The sequence below is a fragment of the Fundulus heteroclitus genome, chromosome 12 (genome assembly GCF_011125445.2).
Source record: "Fundulus heteroclitus isolate FHET01 chromosome 12, MU-UCD_Fhet_4.1, whole genome shotgun sequence".
Taxonomy (NCBI): domain Eukaryota; kingdom Metazoa; phylum Chordata; class Actinopteri; order Cyprinodontiformes; family Fundulidae; genus Fundulus; species Fundulus heteroclitus.
Window position 1 is genome coordinate 22683486 of NC_046372.1, and position 18212 is coordinate 22701697.

The following is an 18212-nucleotide window of genomic DNA, read 5'->3' on the forward strand; positions in this document are numbered from 1 at the left end:
ACAATTAGCCGCAGAGCCACCCGGATACACCATCTACGCCAGGAGCTTCGCACCCTGAAGAAGCAGTACAAGGCTGCTACGGAGGAGGAGAAACAACCCTTGGCGGAACTGAAGAACATCCTGTGCAAGAAGCTGATGACGCTTCGTAGAGCAGAGTGGCATCGGAGAAGGGGTAGAGAGAGGGCAAGGAAGCGAGCAGCTTTCATCGCCAATCCCTTTGGCTTTACCAAACGACTCCTTGGGGACAAGCGCAGTGGCCGGCTTGAGTGCTCCATAGAGCAAGTAAATCAGTTCCTCCAGGACACTGTGAGTGATCCGTTGAGAGACCAGGAGCTGGAGCCTAACAAAGCTCTAATCAGCCCTGATCCCCCTACAACGGAGTTCAACCTGAAGGAGCCAAGCCTAAAGGAGGTTGAGGAGGTCGTCAAGGCAGCCCGCTCTGCATCAGCACCAGGCCCCAGTGGAACCCCTTACCTGGTCTACAAGCGTTGCCCAGGGATTCTTCGGCACCTGTGGAGGATCATGAAGGTGATCTGGAGAAGGGGAAAAGTGGCCAACCAGTGGAGGCATGCTGAAGGAGTTTGGATCCCCAAAGAGGAGAACTCACAAGACATCAGTCAGTTTAGATCCATCTCACTGTTGAGCGTGGAAGGGAAGGTGTTCTTCAGCATCGTCTCAAGAAGACTGACAGAGTTCCTCCTCAAGAACAGCTACATTGACCCATCTGTACAGAAGGGAGGGATCTCGACTCCTGGCTGCTTGGAACACACTGGGGTCGTCACACAACTCATCAGAGAGGCCCATGAGAATAAAGGCGACCTAGCTGTGTTGTGGTTGGACCTGGCCAACGCCTATGGGTCCATACCACACAAGTTGGTTGAGCTTGCTCTCCACCTCCACCATGTTCCCAGTAAGATCAAGGACCTGATCCTGGATTACTACAATGATTTCAGGATGAGAGTTACTTCTGGGTCAGAGACTTCGGACTGGCATCGTATTGGGAAGGGGATAATTACAGGCTGCACCATCTCTGTTGTCCTCTTCTCTTTAGCCATGAACATGGTGGTAAAGTCAGCTGAGGTGGAATGTAGAGGGCCCCTGACCAAGTCAGGTGTGCGACAGCCTCCCATCAGAGCCTACATGGATGACCTGACCGTAACTACTACTGCGTCAGTCCCAGGGTGCAGGTGGATCCTGCATGGCCTCGAAAAGCTTATCTCCTGGGCAAGGATGAGTTTTAAGCCCTCCAAGTCAAGATCCATGGTCCTGAAGAAGGGGAAGGTGATGGACAAGTTCCGGTTCTCCATCTCAGGAACTGTCATCCCAACCATCACAGAGCAACCCGTGAAGAGCTTGGGGAAACTCTTCGACTCCACCCTGAAGGACTCAGTAGCCATCCAGAAGGCCAGCTTGGAACTTGGAGCCTGGCTTACCAAGGTAGACAAGTCTGGCCTACCCGGTAGGTTTAAAGCCTGGATCTACCAGCACTCAATCCTGCCCCGCATCCTCTGGCCTCTGCTGATTTATGCAGTCCCAATGACAGCAGTGGAGTCCCTAGAGAGGAAGATCAGCAGCTTTCTTCGAAAGTGGCTGGGACTTCCTCGCAGCCTCACCAGCGCTGCCCTGTATGGGACGAGTAACATCCTGCAGCTTCCTCTCAGTGGCCTCACAGAAGAATTCATGGTGGCACGCACCAGAGAAGCGCTGCAGTACAGGGACTCGAAGGACGGCAAAGTTTCAGCAGCTGGCATAGAGGTGAGAACAGGAAGGAAGTGGAAGGCCAGGGAAGCGTTGGAGCTGGCAGAGTCGCGCCTTCGACAGAAGGCACTAGTGGGAACTGTGGCAACAGGCAGAGCAGGCCTGGGATACTTCCCAAAGACCCTCATAAGCCAGTCACGAAGGAAGGAAAGGCACCACCTGATCCAGGAGGAAGTCAGAGCAGGTGTGGAGGAAGAGCGTGTGAGTAGGGCCGTAGGACTACGGCAACAGGGGGCCTGGACAAGGTGGGAGAGCGCTTTACAGCGAAGGATTACCTGGACAAACATCTTGCAGCCAGATTTCCAGCGGGTTCGCTTCCTGGTCCAGGCTGTCTACGATGCCCTGCCAAGCCCAGCAAACCTCCATGTGTGGGGAAAAAGTGAGACCCCTTCCTGCCCGCTATGCTCTGGTAGAGGCTCTTTAGAACACCTCCTTAGCGGCTGCCCGAAGGCTCTGGCTGATGGTCGCTATCGCTGGCGCCATGACCAGGTGCTCAAGGCAGTCGCTGAGAGCGTAGCCTCAGCCATCAACTCCAGCAACAAACAACAGGCTCCAAAGAAGGCAATCTCCTTTGTCAGAGCTGGAGAAAAAACCCAGAGCAAACCAACGGGCTACAATAGGCCTGCTTTACACAGCATCTGACTGGCAGCTGCAGGTCGACCTGGGTAAACAACTAAGGTTCCCCCAGCACATCGCAACAACAACCCTCCGCCCAGATATGATCATGACCTCTCAGTCATCAAAACATCTGATCATACTGGAACTGACAGTGCCCTGGGAAGAAAACATCGAGGAAGCCAATGAGAGGAAGAGGGCTAAATACCAGGAACTGGTGGAGGAGTGCAGGGGGGCAGGCTGGAAGACATTCTATGAGCCTATAGAGGTAGGCTGCAGGGGTTTTGCAGGGAGGTCCCTGTGCAAGGTCCTCAGCCGCCTGGGCATCGTAGGAGCGTCTAAGAAGAGGGCCATCAAATCCGCAAGTGAAGCCGCTGAAAAGGCCACTAGGTGGCTTTGGATAAGGAGGGCAGATCCGTGGGCAGCTACTGGGACGCAAGTCGGGGCCTGATCACCCCCGGCTGGGTCGCCTGGGTGAGGGTGTATGATGTTGCGAGACCCGAAACACCCAATGACCCCAGGATACATCACTGATGATGCGTCCCAGTGCATCCATGAGGTGTATCTTGTATAGTAAGGCATGAAAACTTTTAACATCATTTTGCAATGTAATTTTGCAGGATCAAAGTTACAACCTTAGAGAGATTTCATTCCTCCAATTTTTTTTAAGTTGTGAAGGGAAACTAAACCATGAACTCATTTCATTTTTAATAAAAGTCAGCAGCCAAATTAAATCTTATCACGGCATTCATCACTTTAAAATCAAAACGTTCATTCCTCCTTTTTGTACTGATGTTGTTCTTTCTGATCACGTTTTTTTTATTATTCCAGATGAGATTGTGATGAATTTGATTATTTTTTTATTGTGGTATTTGGTACATTGTTCAAGCTTTTGAGAAAAAAGAAACCGCTAAATTAACTTAACAAAATTGATTCGTTACAAATGCAGACCGCGGGCTCAATGTAGTTTGTTTGACTGGCGTTGCCATAATGTGACGTCATCGGGAGGCGCATGGACAATGGAGAATTTCTTCGTAAAATTGTCCATTTACAAACGCAATCCCGCTCTCGAATAAAACCTACACCCCGCTATAATTACTTTAGTAAGTTGTCCAGACCAATTTCAATATTTTGCGCAATTGAGCAAACGTTAAACCAACTATGTATAGTGACGTCATCAGAAGGGGCAGGACCCGAGTCGATCTGGTACCTACAGCGGCCTCCTCTGGGCAGCGTGGAGGTGAAGCTCACCTTGTCGAGGCGGCGCCTTCTTGGCTTTGAACGTCTCCGCCGGAGACGGTTCTTCGGCCTTGGAGTCGTTCTCCAGGATCACGGAGACGAGGAGCGCTGGTTTCTGCTTGGTGTACTTACTGCTGAGCAGCTGGTGCCAGCGAGGCTCCTGAAACAAACCCCGACGGTTACGGCGGGTTTCTAAAGAGACCGAACCCTCACCTGGTGCTGCAGCGGCCGGGCGGAGCCTCACCTGTCTGACCTCGGTAACGGAGCGCAGGTCCAGGACGACGTAGCCGACGTTCTCCTTCTTCTTGCTGCTGGGGTCCAGAGCGAAGCACTGGAGCTTGATGGGAGTCCGCTGCAGCCTGACGGGACAGAGACGTCAGCTTTGAAATTCAAATTTATTTATTTTTTACATTGAGTAATACAAAGTGACAAAAAGAGGGTAAGCAATAGCAGGGCTAGGGCTGTACAATATAGAAAAAAAGCTTATAGATAAAAAAAAAAAATGCATATTGATCGATATCGATAATTATTGAAAATATGTAAAACCATATTTTATGTGCAGCTCTACCTGGACATTTTATGATATTGCTAAATGATTTCATTTTAATAAAGAACAAAAACACAGAATTTCAATTAAATCTTTAACCAACTTTTTTAACCATAACAGAATTAAAAAAAATAAAATAAATAACTTAAGAGACCTGAGCATCAACTAATATGTTAGGCTGAAAGGAAGGAAGGAAAAGTGTTTCTATCAAAGTTTTATCAACCCTATTTTTTCCTATCGCGCCACACGTCTATCGATCGATATATATTGTTATCGAATTATCGTCCAGCCCTAAGCAGGGCTGTGCATAAAAATCTATACAAAGATTAATATCAATGTTTTTAAAAACGATTTAATATTGATATTCTACTTTCAATATCAATATACCTCCCATCCCCTAGGGGGCATTATTACAGCACACCATTAGCGTTCACAGCGAGGAAGAGGAAGTGAGACGAATTTGCTTAACAGCCGACAGGATCTTAGAAGCACCTTCGTCCCTAAAATCAGACATTTGGAACATTTTTGGTTTCTGTGAAATGTTAAATGCATTCATGCTTTTGTTAATATATCAATATATAAATATAATATTTGGCTGGTTTGGTTGATTGAATTACTGAGTATTAATTTGAAAGTGATAAATATCGACATTGGAGTCAAATCAAATCAAACTATATTGATAATCGTATCATATCGGCTCATCCCAGGTTAGAGACCAGAGCCATTTCTGCCCTCGGTCCAGCTAAACAAATTTTGTTTAGAGCCATAAAGTTACACGTCTTTGAAACAAGCTTGATTTTATAGTATACTATAGGAAATTTGTTTAGATTTTTTAACTAAAGATCAACAGTTATTATTTAACCAACAGTATTTTCTATTTTATGTTTAGGTTTAATACATTGTCCAAATTGGACATTTGATTTTTACAGCAAATGGCATCAAAATTATGAAAAAACAAGTCGTTTGCAACCTACTGACAAAAAGACACTTAATTTATCTATAGTAAAATATTTTACACACCATTAGCTTCTTTCTTTCTGGAAATGTTATGCATATATGGCAGAACTAAATGCATCCCAAAGCTGGAAATTTTGAATTACCTTTACATTTAGAATGTTTTTTTAAGAGTTTAAGAGTTTAAGAGCCAAAGCTGAAGGTGTGAAGAACCACAGGTTGCAGACCGCTGTCCTGACTGATACCCAGGCCTTTACAATAGCCTGCAAAAGTATTCTGCCTCCTGGAATTAAGCCAGACTTTCCAGAACCACCGTTTGCTCCTAGTGTCTCCGCTTCAGTCTCTATGAGCCGATATTAACCGTTTATTCCTCTAATTAAGCCGTGATAATGACAGGATGAGTCCGGACGCACCTGTGCTGGTGCAGCGTCTTACGGTCCAGCTCCCAGGCCAGCTCGGTGCAGAACTGGGGCTGCTCTCTGTGCTCCACCGGATCCGTTTCCAGATGTTCGCCGTCGAAGCTCGCCTGAACCACCAGACTGAGGCGCGGCGTCTTTGGAAAGTGGCGACCTAAAAATAAGATTTCAGAGTGAGATTACTGTTAACAAGAGTCGTCCCACATTTATCGTTTTCTTCCAAGCTGCCAGACTTTCCAGCTTCTATCTAGGACTGGGCGATAAATCGATTTAATCGATTAATTCGAATTTACAATTCTTTAGGATTTCATTTTTGGAAAATCTGGATTTTATTTTGCCAATACACTCATTAGGTTTCCATGAAGAGAACAGCATGTGATGCTGAATATATGTTTAGGCAAATGTATTGTCAAAATATTGTTAAGTGGAAACTTTTTTTTACCATAATACGAGGTACTTCATTTACTTATTTACTTTTTTTTTTTAACTTAGTTTGATGTTCACAAGTGCAGTGAAGCCTGTTCTTAGCTCAATGTGTAATACCACTAGCAGCAAATGTTTTGTTATATTTTCATTGTTTATAATGGCACGGCTGCCATCTTGTTTTACAAGGTTTTAAAATAATTTCTTTAAATTCTTTTTATGAAACAAAAAGGAGGAAAAAAATCGATTAATCGGATTTGGTATTATAAAATCGGAGATTTATTTTTCAATCCTTATCGCCCAGCCCTACTTCTATCTAAATTGGTTCTGATCAAAGAGTTCAGAGAGCATGTGTTCTTTTTTCTTTTATAAAAACTTGCAGTTTTGGTAAAAAGTTGGTAGAATAAAGGGTTGTGTTTGAATTCAGTTTGTGTCTGTATCTAAAAATTGTTTAATAAGCAGCAGCATTAAATGATCAGTACTGCATTTAAAATATATGTTTTGAATTTGTTGAAAATAAGGGCTGGACAATGTATGAAAAAAAGTATATAGATAAAATTGAAATCCAATTGATCGATATTGATAACTACCAACAAGTTCAAAACATATATTTTAAGTGCAAAAGAAAGGAAAACTGTTCTATGGATTTTTTTTTATTAACCCCTTCTATCATCAATATTTATTGTTATTGAATTATCGTCCAGCCCTATTGATATCGATCCAATATGATTTCTTTTTTTTCCTCTACATTGTCCAGCCCTACTTTACTGAACGTTTTATGTTGCTGTCAAACATCGAGCGTTTCACCTAAACAGTCCGGACCTCAAACTACGTCTTTGGGATGATTTAAAGCAGAGGCTGAGAGCCAGGCCTCCTCGTCCAGCATCAGCGTCTGACCTCAGATACGAGCTTCAGGAAGAACGCTCAAAAATCCCCACAAACACTCCAGAACCTCAATTCAATTCAATTTTATTTATATAGCACCAGTTAATGACACACTCTCAAGGCTCTTTCCAAAGTCAGACTCCATCAGATCCTCCAGGTTGGTCAGAAAGTTTCCTCTCTAAGGAAACCCAGCAGGTTGCATCAAGTCTCTCCAAGCAGCATTCACTCCTCCTGAAAGAGCGTAGAGCCACAGTGGACAGTCGTCTGCATTGTTGATGGCTTTGCAGCAATCCCTCATACTGAGCATGCATGAAGCGACAGTGGAGAGGAAAACTCCCCTTTAACAGGGAGGAGAACCACCAGCAGAACCAGAACCAGGCTCAGTGTGAACGCTCATCTGCCTCGAACCACTTAGAGAAGACAGAGCAGAGACACAGAAAGCTCAGAAGCTCACATTGACCCAGGAGTACTTTCTATGTTAGATGGTAATAGAGGATGATCTGTCTCCCCTGATGATGTCACAGCTAACAGAAACTTTTGAGTAACAGCTAAAAGCAGAAGAGTTTCTAAATGGAACGCAGCCCTCGTCTATTGTTCTGCGGGAGCAGAACCACCAGAACCTCTCCACACATCTGTACAGCCGGTGTTTGTTTGGGGATTAAAAAAGGCTTTAAAAATAAAGATTAGAGACCAGTAATGAGCGGCGGTACCGGTGCAACCCAGCAGAACCGAACCAGGTGCAACAATCAGGGAGGAGCTGCTGACACGGAGGACTCTGAAACGGGCTAACTCTGCCAGAAACACGGCAGAGAAACTAAAGAATATACGGTGTGTCACCGTTTATCCCGCATTAACCGGCTTACCTTCCAGAATGGACACAACGATGAGAAGTTGCTCCGACCTGGCAGCCATGTTGACGGCGGCGCTGCTTAAAACCGGACGGACTTTACGCCAAAGTGGGGAAAAACACGCGTCTATCACGGCGTCGCTTTCATTCCGGGCTCCAGGGTAGACATTAAACTCTAACAGTTGATGTTTGATCAAAGCGAAGCGTCACCGGCCGTTACGACGTCAAACAGCCGCTTTGTTGTCAAGCTTTGGCGCCACCCACCTTGTTTAAAAGCTGAGAAGATGATGGAGACGTCAATCAGCGCCCTCCGCCGGTTGGAGGTGGAACTGCAGTCACACTATGCGGTCCTTCAATAAATCTGAATATTACTTATTTTAGTAATTAGGGGAATACGTTATGTATATTAACACAGACTGATGATATTTTAAAGCCTTTTTTCTGTTAAGTATGATTTGTTTTCATTTCCAGCTAATAAAAACACAGCATTTAGGAGTAAAATAATGCATCAGAGCAATAAAAAAAGCAGAAATTTTAATGCAGAAATCTGTGCTTAATGTTGACAAGCAAGCAAGCAAAACAAATTATCTCTCTCTCTCCCTCTCTATCTTTGTATATCTATATCTATCTATCTATCTATCTATCTATCTATCTATCTATCTATCTATCTATCTATCTATCTATATATATATATATATATATATATGACTGGATGTGAAGTGGGCTTGTTTGGCCTGTTGGTTTTCAAATAAAGAGCCATAAGACAATATTTTATGTGATTTGGCACTGTGTATATAAACTAAATTTAACTGAACAGAATTATTTAAAATAAATCCTCTTTAAAACATAACAAAACAGGACATTTCTGAGAGCAATGATGACCTTAAAGCTGTGAATGATATTAGGTTGTTGTTTTTTTGGATTATAATTACAATGCATTTGTGTTTAAACCAATGACAAATAATAATGAACCCTTAATTAGAACGTGCTTATAGGTGGGCCTATTGTTATGGCTAATCTACTGTATTTTTCCTTCATGATGTTAAGTATGCTTTGTTTTCAGCTCCAGCTAATAACAACATAGCATTTAGGATTAAAATAATGCATCAGACCAATAAAAAAGCAACAATTTTCATTTCACCTTTGGGCCAGGTGGAGAATATTGCTGGTAAAAAAGGCATGTAGAGTCAATAAAACCTGTAGGATAGACAGCATCCAGTCCTGTGTTGGAAAGACCGAACTGTATAACTAAAGGACAGCCAGGAGATTTGAGGAGATACAAAAGCCTTCTGTGGACTTTCTTGATTGTTATGGTGCACATTACATCTAGTATTGTAACTCTTGTGTTTTTTGTTGCTGTCTGTTTTGCCTTTTTTTAGATTAAAAGGTTTTGTAAAATAATGTTTTAAACAATTACAGCACAGGATTCTACACATTAGCAGTAGATTTCTACCTAAAGATGAGATTAGATACATGCACGTTACTGTCCACAAGTGACGGAAAGAGGGATCAAAAGATATAGGCAGATCGGGGCCATGTGTGAAGTGCGTTGTGTTGCTCTGTCATTGTTAAGAAAGAGCGGAGCCCAAAATTGAAGCTCTCATTTTCTTGTTTAATCTATGTTTTAGCTTTTGCCTACTGTTAAAAGAGTGAGATCCTAGATCAAAAGAGATGAAATCATCTTCCTTTGTAGAGTCCCTTTGAAATGAGGTGAGAGCTCCATCCAGGGGGAGCTTGGCGAATCGCTGCAGCTCCTCTACATCAAGCGGTGTTCTCTACAGTAGTTCGATGCCCTTCTTTTGCAGGTTTCCCAAAACTCCCACTGAAAGGATGCCAGTAGAACTGCATTTTCTTTCTGGTGTAGAAACAGCTTGGGATCTATTGTAAAAGGCCAAAGAGTTTCTTTGGCTACGTGTTTCATCCTGAACCTCCCTGCAGGAAAGACGGGATCCCCGGATAGATCCATGCAGAGACTTTAACAATGCCGGTATTACTCAGGTCCGGTACTGACCTGCTGTTGTGGGAGAGGATTTAACCTTAAAAACAGACAGACGAGACCAGACACCACAGCTTCTCTTCAGTGACCAGCAGGGGGATTCGTTTATTCTGGACTTACAATCATCTTCATTTCACAGAAGTCCCAACAATCCCAACAATATGGGGTAACTTTCAGCCTTTATAGGGATACAGTATGACGTAAATGGGAACATGATATCTTACTGTGTACAGGCGCTGCTCTGGACCAAAAGCCCTCCCTCCCTAGTTGGAGGGGTGTGTGTGTGAAATGGTGTGTGTGCTGCTCTTCCATTTCTAGGAAGTCTTATAAACAGATCTTTGGAAAAAGATAGTAGGAGCCAAGAGTAGTTTAACTAAAGTTCCTTTGGCCTTACTTGTTGTGATTCAGTGAAACATTCTAGAACTAATCATTCTTTGGGCAGTGATTGCAGTTATTAAGACAAACAGGGTTCCACCTTGACAATATTAAAAGATGAAATCCACCATACTGTTTGGGCCATAAGACCAAACAACCAGCCCAAAGCTTCCCTCCTGTTGCTTGAGGCCACAGAGAAGTAGCCTTTTCTTTCACTTAGGCGCTCAGCAAGGTGAGCTCGTCTGTATCTATACAGCCAACCAGCACCTTGCCCTCTGGTAGAGGAGTCCGACACCTGGAACTGGGCCGTGTGTGAAGGTGAGACTGTGGCCCGGCCCAGACCTGCCACCACCAAAACCCACGACCCTCCCCACATCCTGGATGTTCCTCCTTACCAAGAGAACTGACACGTTTCTTTCAGTAGATCTTTTACTTTTAAGACTAATCTTAAAAGTAAAAGAAAAGAAGCTTCTAGTCAGAGTGGCTCATGTTACCCTGAGCTACCTCTATAGTTATGCTGCTATAGGCTTAGGCTGCTGGAGGACATCAGGGTCTATTTCTCTCACTCTGCTGAGTTCTACTGTTCTCCAATCTGCATTGTTTGTCGTCATTTCAGCTTTTAACTTTTTGTTCTCTCTTCTTTTTCTTTCTTCATAGTAGGTACACCTGGTCTGGCGTCCTGTTAGCTGTGACATCATCTAGGGGAGGCAGATCATCCACTGTTACCATCTAACATAGAAAGTACTCCTGGGTCAATGTGAGCTTCTGTGCTTTCTGTGTCTCTGCTCTGTCTTCGTTCACACTGAGCCTGGTTCTGGTTCTGCTGGAGGTTCTCCTCCCTGTTAAAGGGGAGTTTTCCTCTCCACTGTCGCTTCATGCATGCTCAGTATGAGGGATTGCTGCAAAGCCATCAACAATGCAGACGACTGTCCACTGTGGCTCTACACTTCTCCAGGAGTGAATGCTGCTTGTCGGGACTTTGAAGCAATCAACTGGTTCCCTTAGATAGGAACTTTTGGACCAATCTGTATAATCTGATTGAATTTGATTTTGTAAGGTGCCTCGAGATGACATCTTTCATGAATTGGCGCTATATAAATAAAATTTAATTTAATTGAATCTTTTCTTAGTCTTAGTATCTAGATTGTTATGTAAGACAATTAAAATTGCAGAAATGAAAATAAAGAAATACAAACTGGTATATATATAAACATCCTTTAATCATGATTGCCAACCATATGAATTAAGGCATATACAGTATAAAAAAGCAACAGCAGGACTCATGTTTATACAGTTTCTGAGTGTTATTCACTGGGTACACCAGGCGGATGAACTGAACATACCAAGCAGCCTTTATGAGACAACAATGGTCTCTCCAAAGAGTAGACAGAAGTTTGTAAACAGAGTTCATAGCACTAGATTCAAGTAATAAAATGACCACTGATACTATGAAGGTAAGGTGTCGTGTTGGTGAGGCAGAGCCGCTGATAGATATGCTGGGGCATTGGGGTGTTTGCTCTCAGCCTAGTTTTTTTTTTTTTTTTTTTTTAGGTTGTTGCTGTAAGTAAGAGTATGAAACTAATTACATAAAGGTTAATTTAAAATAACATTCGGTAAGTCCCTCATGATGTGAGCCCGGAGGCCTGGGAGGACCAAAGTGCTGCAGAATGCTTTTAACGGTCTAATCAGCCATATGTGAGGAAACCTGCAGAACTCAGTGCACTGCAGGGCTTCTGTCCTTTTATACCTGCTATTGGTCAAATACTGAATAAAGAGAACAATCGATAGTTTTCAAATGAAAAGCTTTGTGACCATCCATGTGATTGTGATGCTGGCAAACATCCAACGGGCTTTGTTTGAGTGAGATAATCATACACTGAGTTAGTCGATGGACGTTGAATAGTTCTGGAGGTTTGGCGGAGGTTCAACCCTCGAGGTAAAAGCTGATTGTGTTTATCAGAGGCTCTGCTGTGAGCTGCTCAGCTGGTAGGAAGAATGGGAGCAGAGAAGGGGCAAATCATCCAACATACTAACGATACAAATGTATGCCTTACACTTTCAAAGCTTTTTTTTTTTTACTTTATGCATCCATTTACCATCATCAGATATCAAATCAGCCATTGTTTCCTGTAACATGGCAGTTGTCACTTAATAATTAAGGAAAATAAAACATTCCTAAACCTGAAATGTTCAGGTAAAGCTGCAAACAATGAAATATTTAACAAGCTGTGTGTAAAAAAAACAAAAAAAAAAGAAGAAGAAAAAAAAAAACAACTCGTCTTGAGCTGTGAAATACAGTCCTGCTGCATGTAAATGTTCTAACAAGCAAATTAAACATTTATAGGAACAAGATATTGAAGAAATTAAACTCTTGTAACAAACAACAATGAGGTTTTTGGTCAAAATTTCCTAGTTTACCTGAACAAAGATGCCCAGATCGGTTTGTAAACATATCAGTTTGACACTGATTCTTATTTAAGATTTTTAAACAAACTTTATGTTGAGGTAAAAACTTAATGTTTGGGGCTACATTTTTTTTTTTTCCCATATCTGTAAAAACATGTCAGTGAGAAATGGTGTTTAAAGCTCATGTTCAGATCAAAAGTCTGGGATTTAGGGCAAACCAGGAATCTTATAACTTACAGGTAATGGATTAATAATACAATTAATTTTTTCTCTCCATTGTTACCTTATCATTCCTTAAGATGGGGACAGCTAATTGGCTGGAATTGGGCTGTTGTCTGTCTTGCCAAGAACACTTTTGTAAAGCATTTATTAGTTTTTTTTTTTTTTTTTTTTTAAGTTTGAATCAATAAAACTGAGAACCTGACTTTTAGGCACAGAATTTAACAGGCCCTTTACAACGTGTATGAACATTACTGTGACTGACTGGATGTGAAGTGGGCTTGTTTGTCCTGTTGGTTTTCATATAAAGAGCCATAAGACAACATTTAATGTGATTTGGCACTGTGTGTATAAACTAAATTTAACTGAACTGAATTATTTAAATGTAATCCTCTTCGTAAGATAACAAAACATTGATGACCTAAAAGCTGTGAATGATATAATTTTTTTTTAGTTACAATTACAATGCAGTTGTGTTTAAAACAAACTGCATTGTAATAATTAGCACCTGCTTATAGGTAGGCCTATTGTTATGGCTAATCTGCTGTATTTTTCTTTCATGATCAGGTTCAGTTGGAGCAAATACATAAATTAAAATATTAAACTGTAAACATCCTAGAGGATTGAAATGTATATAATGTAAATATAAATAAGAGTCAAACCTAATCCACTTGTGTCAGCTAACACCCTTGGCCCGCAAGCTAACAGCTAGCCAAGCCAAATCACTCCAATTTTATTTACTTAAACACTATTAACACCAAAGTACATATCATAAAATAAATATTAAAAGTTAAAGTAATTTCATGATTTATATTAGGATTTTAATATATTTTGATGTTGCAGTCAAACATCGCACAGTGAACATGCTACCTGCTAACTGATGCGCTAATATAGACGTGGCTGCGGCTCCTGTAGTAGATTTTGAAACCAGCCACTCCAACATCTCTTAAAAGCACTGACTTCTTTTTATTTTAAAGCACAGTAAACATGTTGTTCCTTTAGCTGTCTGTCAAATTAACATTTTTATTTCAACACAAAATGATCAAATCCGTGTCATTAGCACGAATACCTAGCACTCAAGCTAGTAATATAAAGGGTTCAAGCGGTTAGCAGTTTTGTCTAAATTTGGACTAATTTGTATCAAAGCACAATTTTAAAAAAACAAAACAAAACAAAACTGAAGTTTGATATCTGATGTTGTGATAATTCAGAACAAAATTTCTTTTGGAGATTCAATACATTTTGATTTGAACTAAAATGTGTGTTAATAGAGTAAGCGTGAGGTTTTACTTCAACCAAACGCTTTTGATAAAATATGTGACTTAAAAAATAAGACGAGGAGGGAAATAAACAGATAGAGGTTCTGTTTCCTGTTGGGTGCTCCCGCTTTGCCCCCCCACACCCTGCATGGCTGATGGTGGTCAACAGTGAGCATTTTGGTGCTCTGCCATAAATCTGTACAGAATATATTTACACCACTGGGGTTCGTAAATGGCACTGGGTAGGTCGATGTGAAAGGTTTACTGCCACATAAAGACAATACAATCAACATGGTTACACTCAAGTACAGGTTAGTAATACAAATGTAGCGTCAGCACTATGAAGGAGGGAGGACCACTTCAATAATCAGAATGAGAACAATAATTATACACTTTTTAGCTTCCTAATGCTGTTCTTGTCCCAACGGGGCTTTAAAAAAAGAGGATCCACATAGTTGGAACACTGTGAGTTATTACCTTTTACATTCAGTCATATTGTCATTATATTACACTACAATAAATGTGCATTTTATAAAGTTAAACACAACAGCAGAGGTAAAGCTGAGTGCACAGGGCTTTAGGATGTATCATCTTATACACAACATCTGCTTCTCTCAAAACTATGACGTCTGGGTTCATACAATTAGTCCCGCCTTTGATTTCTGCGATCTGTCCCTCACCACCTGACCTGCTCCTCTGTGACGAGTTATAAAACCGGTGGCTGTCATCAGTAAGAAATGAAAGAGGTTTGTTTCTCTGTTTGCTTGTTCCCTGCCTCTCAGCGAGGCGAAGCTTTTTCCACACCAAGGAATTGATGTCTGATAAATCTGCCGTCCCTCATGTGAGTCCCTCACATGGTTCTACTTCTTCCCTTCACTGTCTGTGGAGACATGGAGACAAAATAAAGATGTTTAGGAGAGAAACCAGTCAGGGTTTACGTTTAATAGGAAAATCTTTCTGGGGTTGAAGAAACAGGCTCAATAGACCTGTGTGGATTTCTTTTCTCATTGATCCTGCTTTATTCGGATGGGATGGCAGCTGGAGCCTTTAGAGACAGACCAACGACATGACCTTATGTGTCTTGATCTGACAACAACAGGTCGTTTAAAAAAACGGCCTAAAATTCCTGAATCTGAGTGAAAAGACATGGTTTAGTGACTCATTTTATAGTAAAACCCAAATCACGTACAAATCTTGAGAGGCAGGAGTTGTTTCCAGTGTTAAAACTGTTTAAACTATACCAATTCCCAAGTCGTTCAAACACATTTTCTATCGGTATTCACATTTTCTATTCTAGTTTTCCATCCACTTTAAACTCACTTTTTTTTGTTACACCTGTTCAGTTCATTGTTAACAAAAGAGCACACCAGCCAATCAAATGTCAGCAACACACTGCCTTTAAGCGTCTAGAAGCGGCAAATAAAAACTTTCTGAGGTTTGTGACGAGCATCAACATGGGGATGTTAAGTTATAGTTTGTAATCCTGTTGAGAAACACTTTTTGTTATACTGGATAAAATGGTCCTTTCATCCTGAAAGTAGTTAATAGATTATGTATTCAGAAAAAGGAGGTTAAAAAATAATCAATCTCTGTGTGATCTACAGGCCTGATTGCTGGCTGCGCACTTCTAGTGTTTACGTATCCAGTTAGCTTAGCTGTTAGCTTCGGTGTTAGCAGGTCATTGTAGCATTATGAATACATAATGTATGGACTATATTATGTATTCAGTATAACAAAATCTGAACTATAGCTTTAAGCGGATGATGTCTTCTTCTGTCTTAGCAACAGGATCTGAGAAATTATGAAGAACTGTCAACATTTTGATTATATTTATAATGTGGCTTCTTTTGAACAATTTACAAATATACTAAAACTCTAACAATTTTGTTTTCCTCAGAAAATACATTTATTAATAGGTCAGGAAAGCAACAATATAAGGCATATTGTCATTCTCTCTGACGGTCTTCTATCCCTGGGAAAGAAAACTTATGATGGTTCAGTTGCTGCGAAACGCAACACGGGGAAACTGAACTTGGCCCAACTCCTTGTTTAGAAAACTGTTTTAAACAATTATAAAATGATGCAAGTTAAGCGTGGGTAAACCTGGAGGGATTTACCACTAAGCAACCAATAAAATAAAACATTTATATAAAACCTCAAAGATATGGTCAAACTACAACTTTGAATATTAGATTTTCTTTGTTGACACAATTTTCTAAGGTTGTGTTGTGATCATAGGAAGGACTCATTTACAGAAATAATTTGATGTAAGCATCTAAACCAGTTATGCATCAATAATTACTCGCTATGCAACAAAACGGTTGTTTGTTAGGATGAGGAGAAGATTATCTGCCTGGGTTCCTCCTCCGTCTCCATCACTTCTGTTAATCTTCCTCACAACAAGTCACAGATACCCGCCATGTTTGCCGCAGTGGCCAATCATCACATGATGCTCTCAAACTTCCTGGCAGATTCCCTCTGCATTATTTTACACTTTCAAACAGATGAACAGAAACGCTGCAGAGAGAGTGACGCTCCACAGGAGGATAATTTATTCCACAAGGTGCCTTTCTCCAGAGAGGAGAAGTTCAACAGTAATATTTATGAAGAAGATGAGACAATTCTCCTCATCATTTGTTCTCTGTTTGCATTTTTATAATAAAAAAACCCCTCTGCTGATTTATTCTGGAAAACTATGAGTAGATCTATCCACTAAAAACACTTCAGTTACTGACATCTAACAATACCTGCCATCTTTTAATATATTTTATGTCATATTTTAAATATGAAAAATTAAAAATGAATTACTGCGTATCTATAAATAGAGATTTGTCTTTAACTTCAGTAGTTTTGATACTTCACTATATTTTATATTTCATACAAATGGTGTATAGCAAGGTCGTTGCATGCTCATTTTGTCTATTCGGTGTTTTCACTTTTTACTGCCTTTTAAAGAGGAATATATCGAATAAAGTAACTTTTTTCTGTACAGGTTTCAGGTCTGCCACACGCTCTCAGGTCCAGAGTTTTAACCATACCTGCTGAGGAGTGTCCTGACACCTGCTGAGTGGAGACCAGCGACCTGGAGCTCAAACCTTCAAAACATAGGAGAGAAAATCAGCTGCAAAACGCTTCAGCATAAAATATCCTGAAATAAAATGTTTGCACAAAAAATAATATTTATTCCTCCCAGTTAGATCAACCATTTTATGTCTGTTCCAAACCCATTTTAATCTGATTCACACCAGGACACAAAGAGTCTGATGAGCAGGTAGGTTTTATAAAATAAAAAGTAAGGGAAAGTAACATCTAAATGCACATAGAAGAAAACCTGTAAATCATAGCCACTATTACCTGGTTATTAACTAAAAAAAAAAAAAAACGAAATCAACTGGTTCTGTAAAAGCAATCCATAAATTCTGAAGACCGAACCTGTAATATCTGGAAAGCAGTAAGTGGCGGGGAAATGATCTCTACACTAAGATTTTTGCACTTAAAATAGGAACAACTCGTCTTATTTATAAGTGCAGGATGTCTAATTAGCTTATTTTAGGGGTAAAATACTAATTCCTTTGGCAAATAGTCATATTTATCTGCATCAAAAATACACTAATTTCAAGAAAATTGTACTTACTTTGCAGTGTTACTTACTTTTACAGTGCAAATTAAAGAGAAGTAACCTAACTGTGGCACCCATGGAAAAACGAACAATTCCTAGAGAGAACCCTCAGAAATGCAAAAACACAATATGGGAAAAAAATGTTATTTAACTGTAGGTCCTGCTTTGTAACTTTGTTTCTGGGGCAGAAGGCTGAAACTCTTAAAAAGTAATGAGTGCATCAAAAAAGGTCACCTGTAAGTGGGGGGGAGGGTAAGCGGTACATTCTGCAAAAGTAATGAAGGACTCTAGATAATTAACCTGTAAATTGAGAAAAGATAACGGGTACATTTTAGGGAAGAAACCTGTAAGTCCTAGGAAATTAATTTGTTAGTTTAGGGAAACAAATGTGAAGTTCCAGAAAGTAACCTTGCCTGCTGGTGGTATTTGTCTGTTCACAAACACACGAGAATCAATCTCGCATCGTTTCCGGCCTCAGCTGTTTGTGTCCGAACCAAAAACGGTTCGGGCCAATCACGTTGCAGTATTCAGATTTAAGGCGGGACATGAAAGCAAGAGCTTAGAGCCGACAGCGAAACCAAAATAAACATAGCAGGCAGGAGGATTCAGACGTAGCGGCTGCTCTCACATCTGTTTGTTTTAATCACATTTTAC

General features: G+C 40.9%; 1 protein-coding gene and 1 long non-coding RNA gene across 3 annotated transcripts in view; both read right to left on the bottom strand.

Annotated features, from left to right (window-relative positions):
• The window catches only part of LOC105921640 (centrosomal protein of 120 kDa), a 50198-nt gene that overhangs the window by 25612 nt on the left and 6374 nt on the right, over window positions 1–18212 (bottom strand). The window contains exons 1-4 of one of the 2 annotated variants that reach the window (XM_036144289.1): window positions 7701–8110; window positions 5527–5683; window positions 3857–3971; window positions 3625–3772 (exon numbers count right to left, since the gene is read on the bottom strand). In XM_036144289.1, coding sequence (XP_036000182.1) covers window positions 3625–3772; window positions 3857–3971; window positions 5527–5683; window positions 7701–7749 — 469 coding nt within the window. In that variant the 5' untranslated portion in view covers window positions 7750–8110. Of the gene's footprint in view, window positions 1–3624; window positions 3773–3856; window positions 3972–5526; window positions 5684–7700; window positions 8111–18212 lie in introns of those variants that run through there. The other variant, XM_036144288.1, reaches the window with a different exon arrangement.
• LOC118564901 lies at window positions 11255–17454 on the bottom strand. Its single transcript, XR_004932082.1, has 2 exons — window positions 16978–17454; window positions 11255–14819 (listed from the first exon to the last, which is right to left on the bottom strand). It is a non-coding gene; the product is annotated as an uncharacterized LOC118564901 (long non-coding RNA).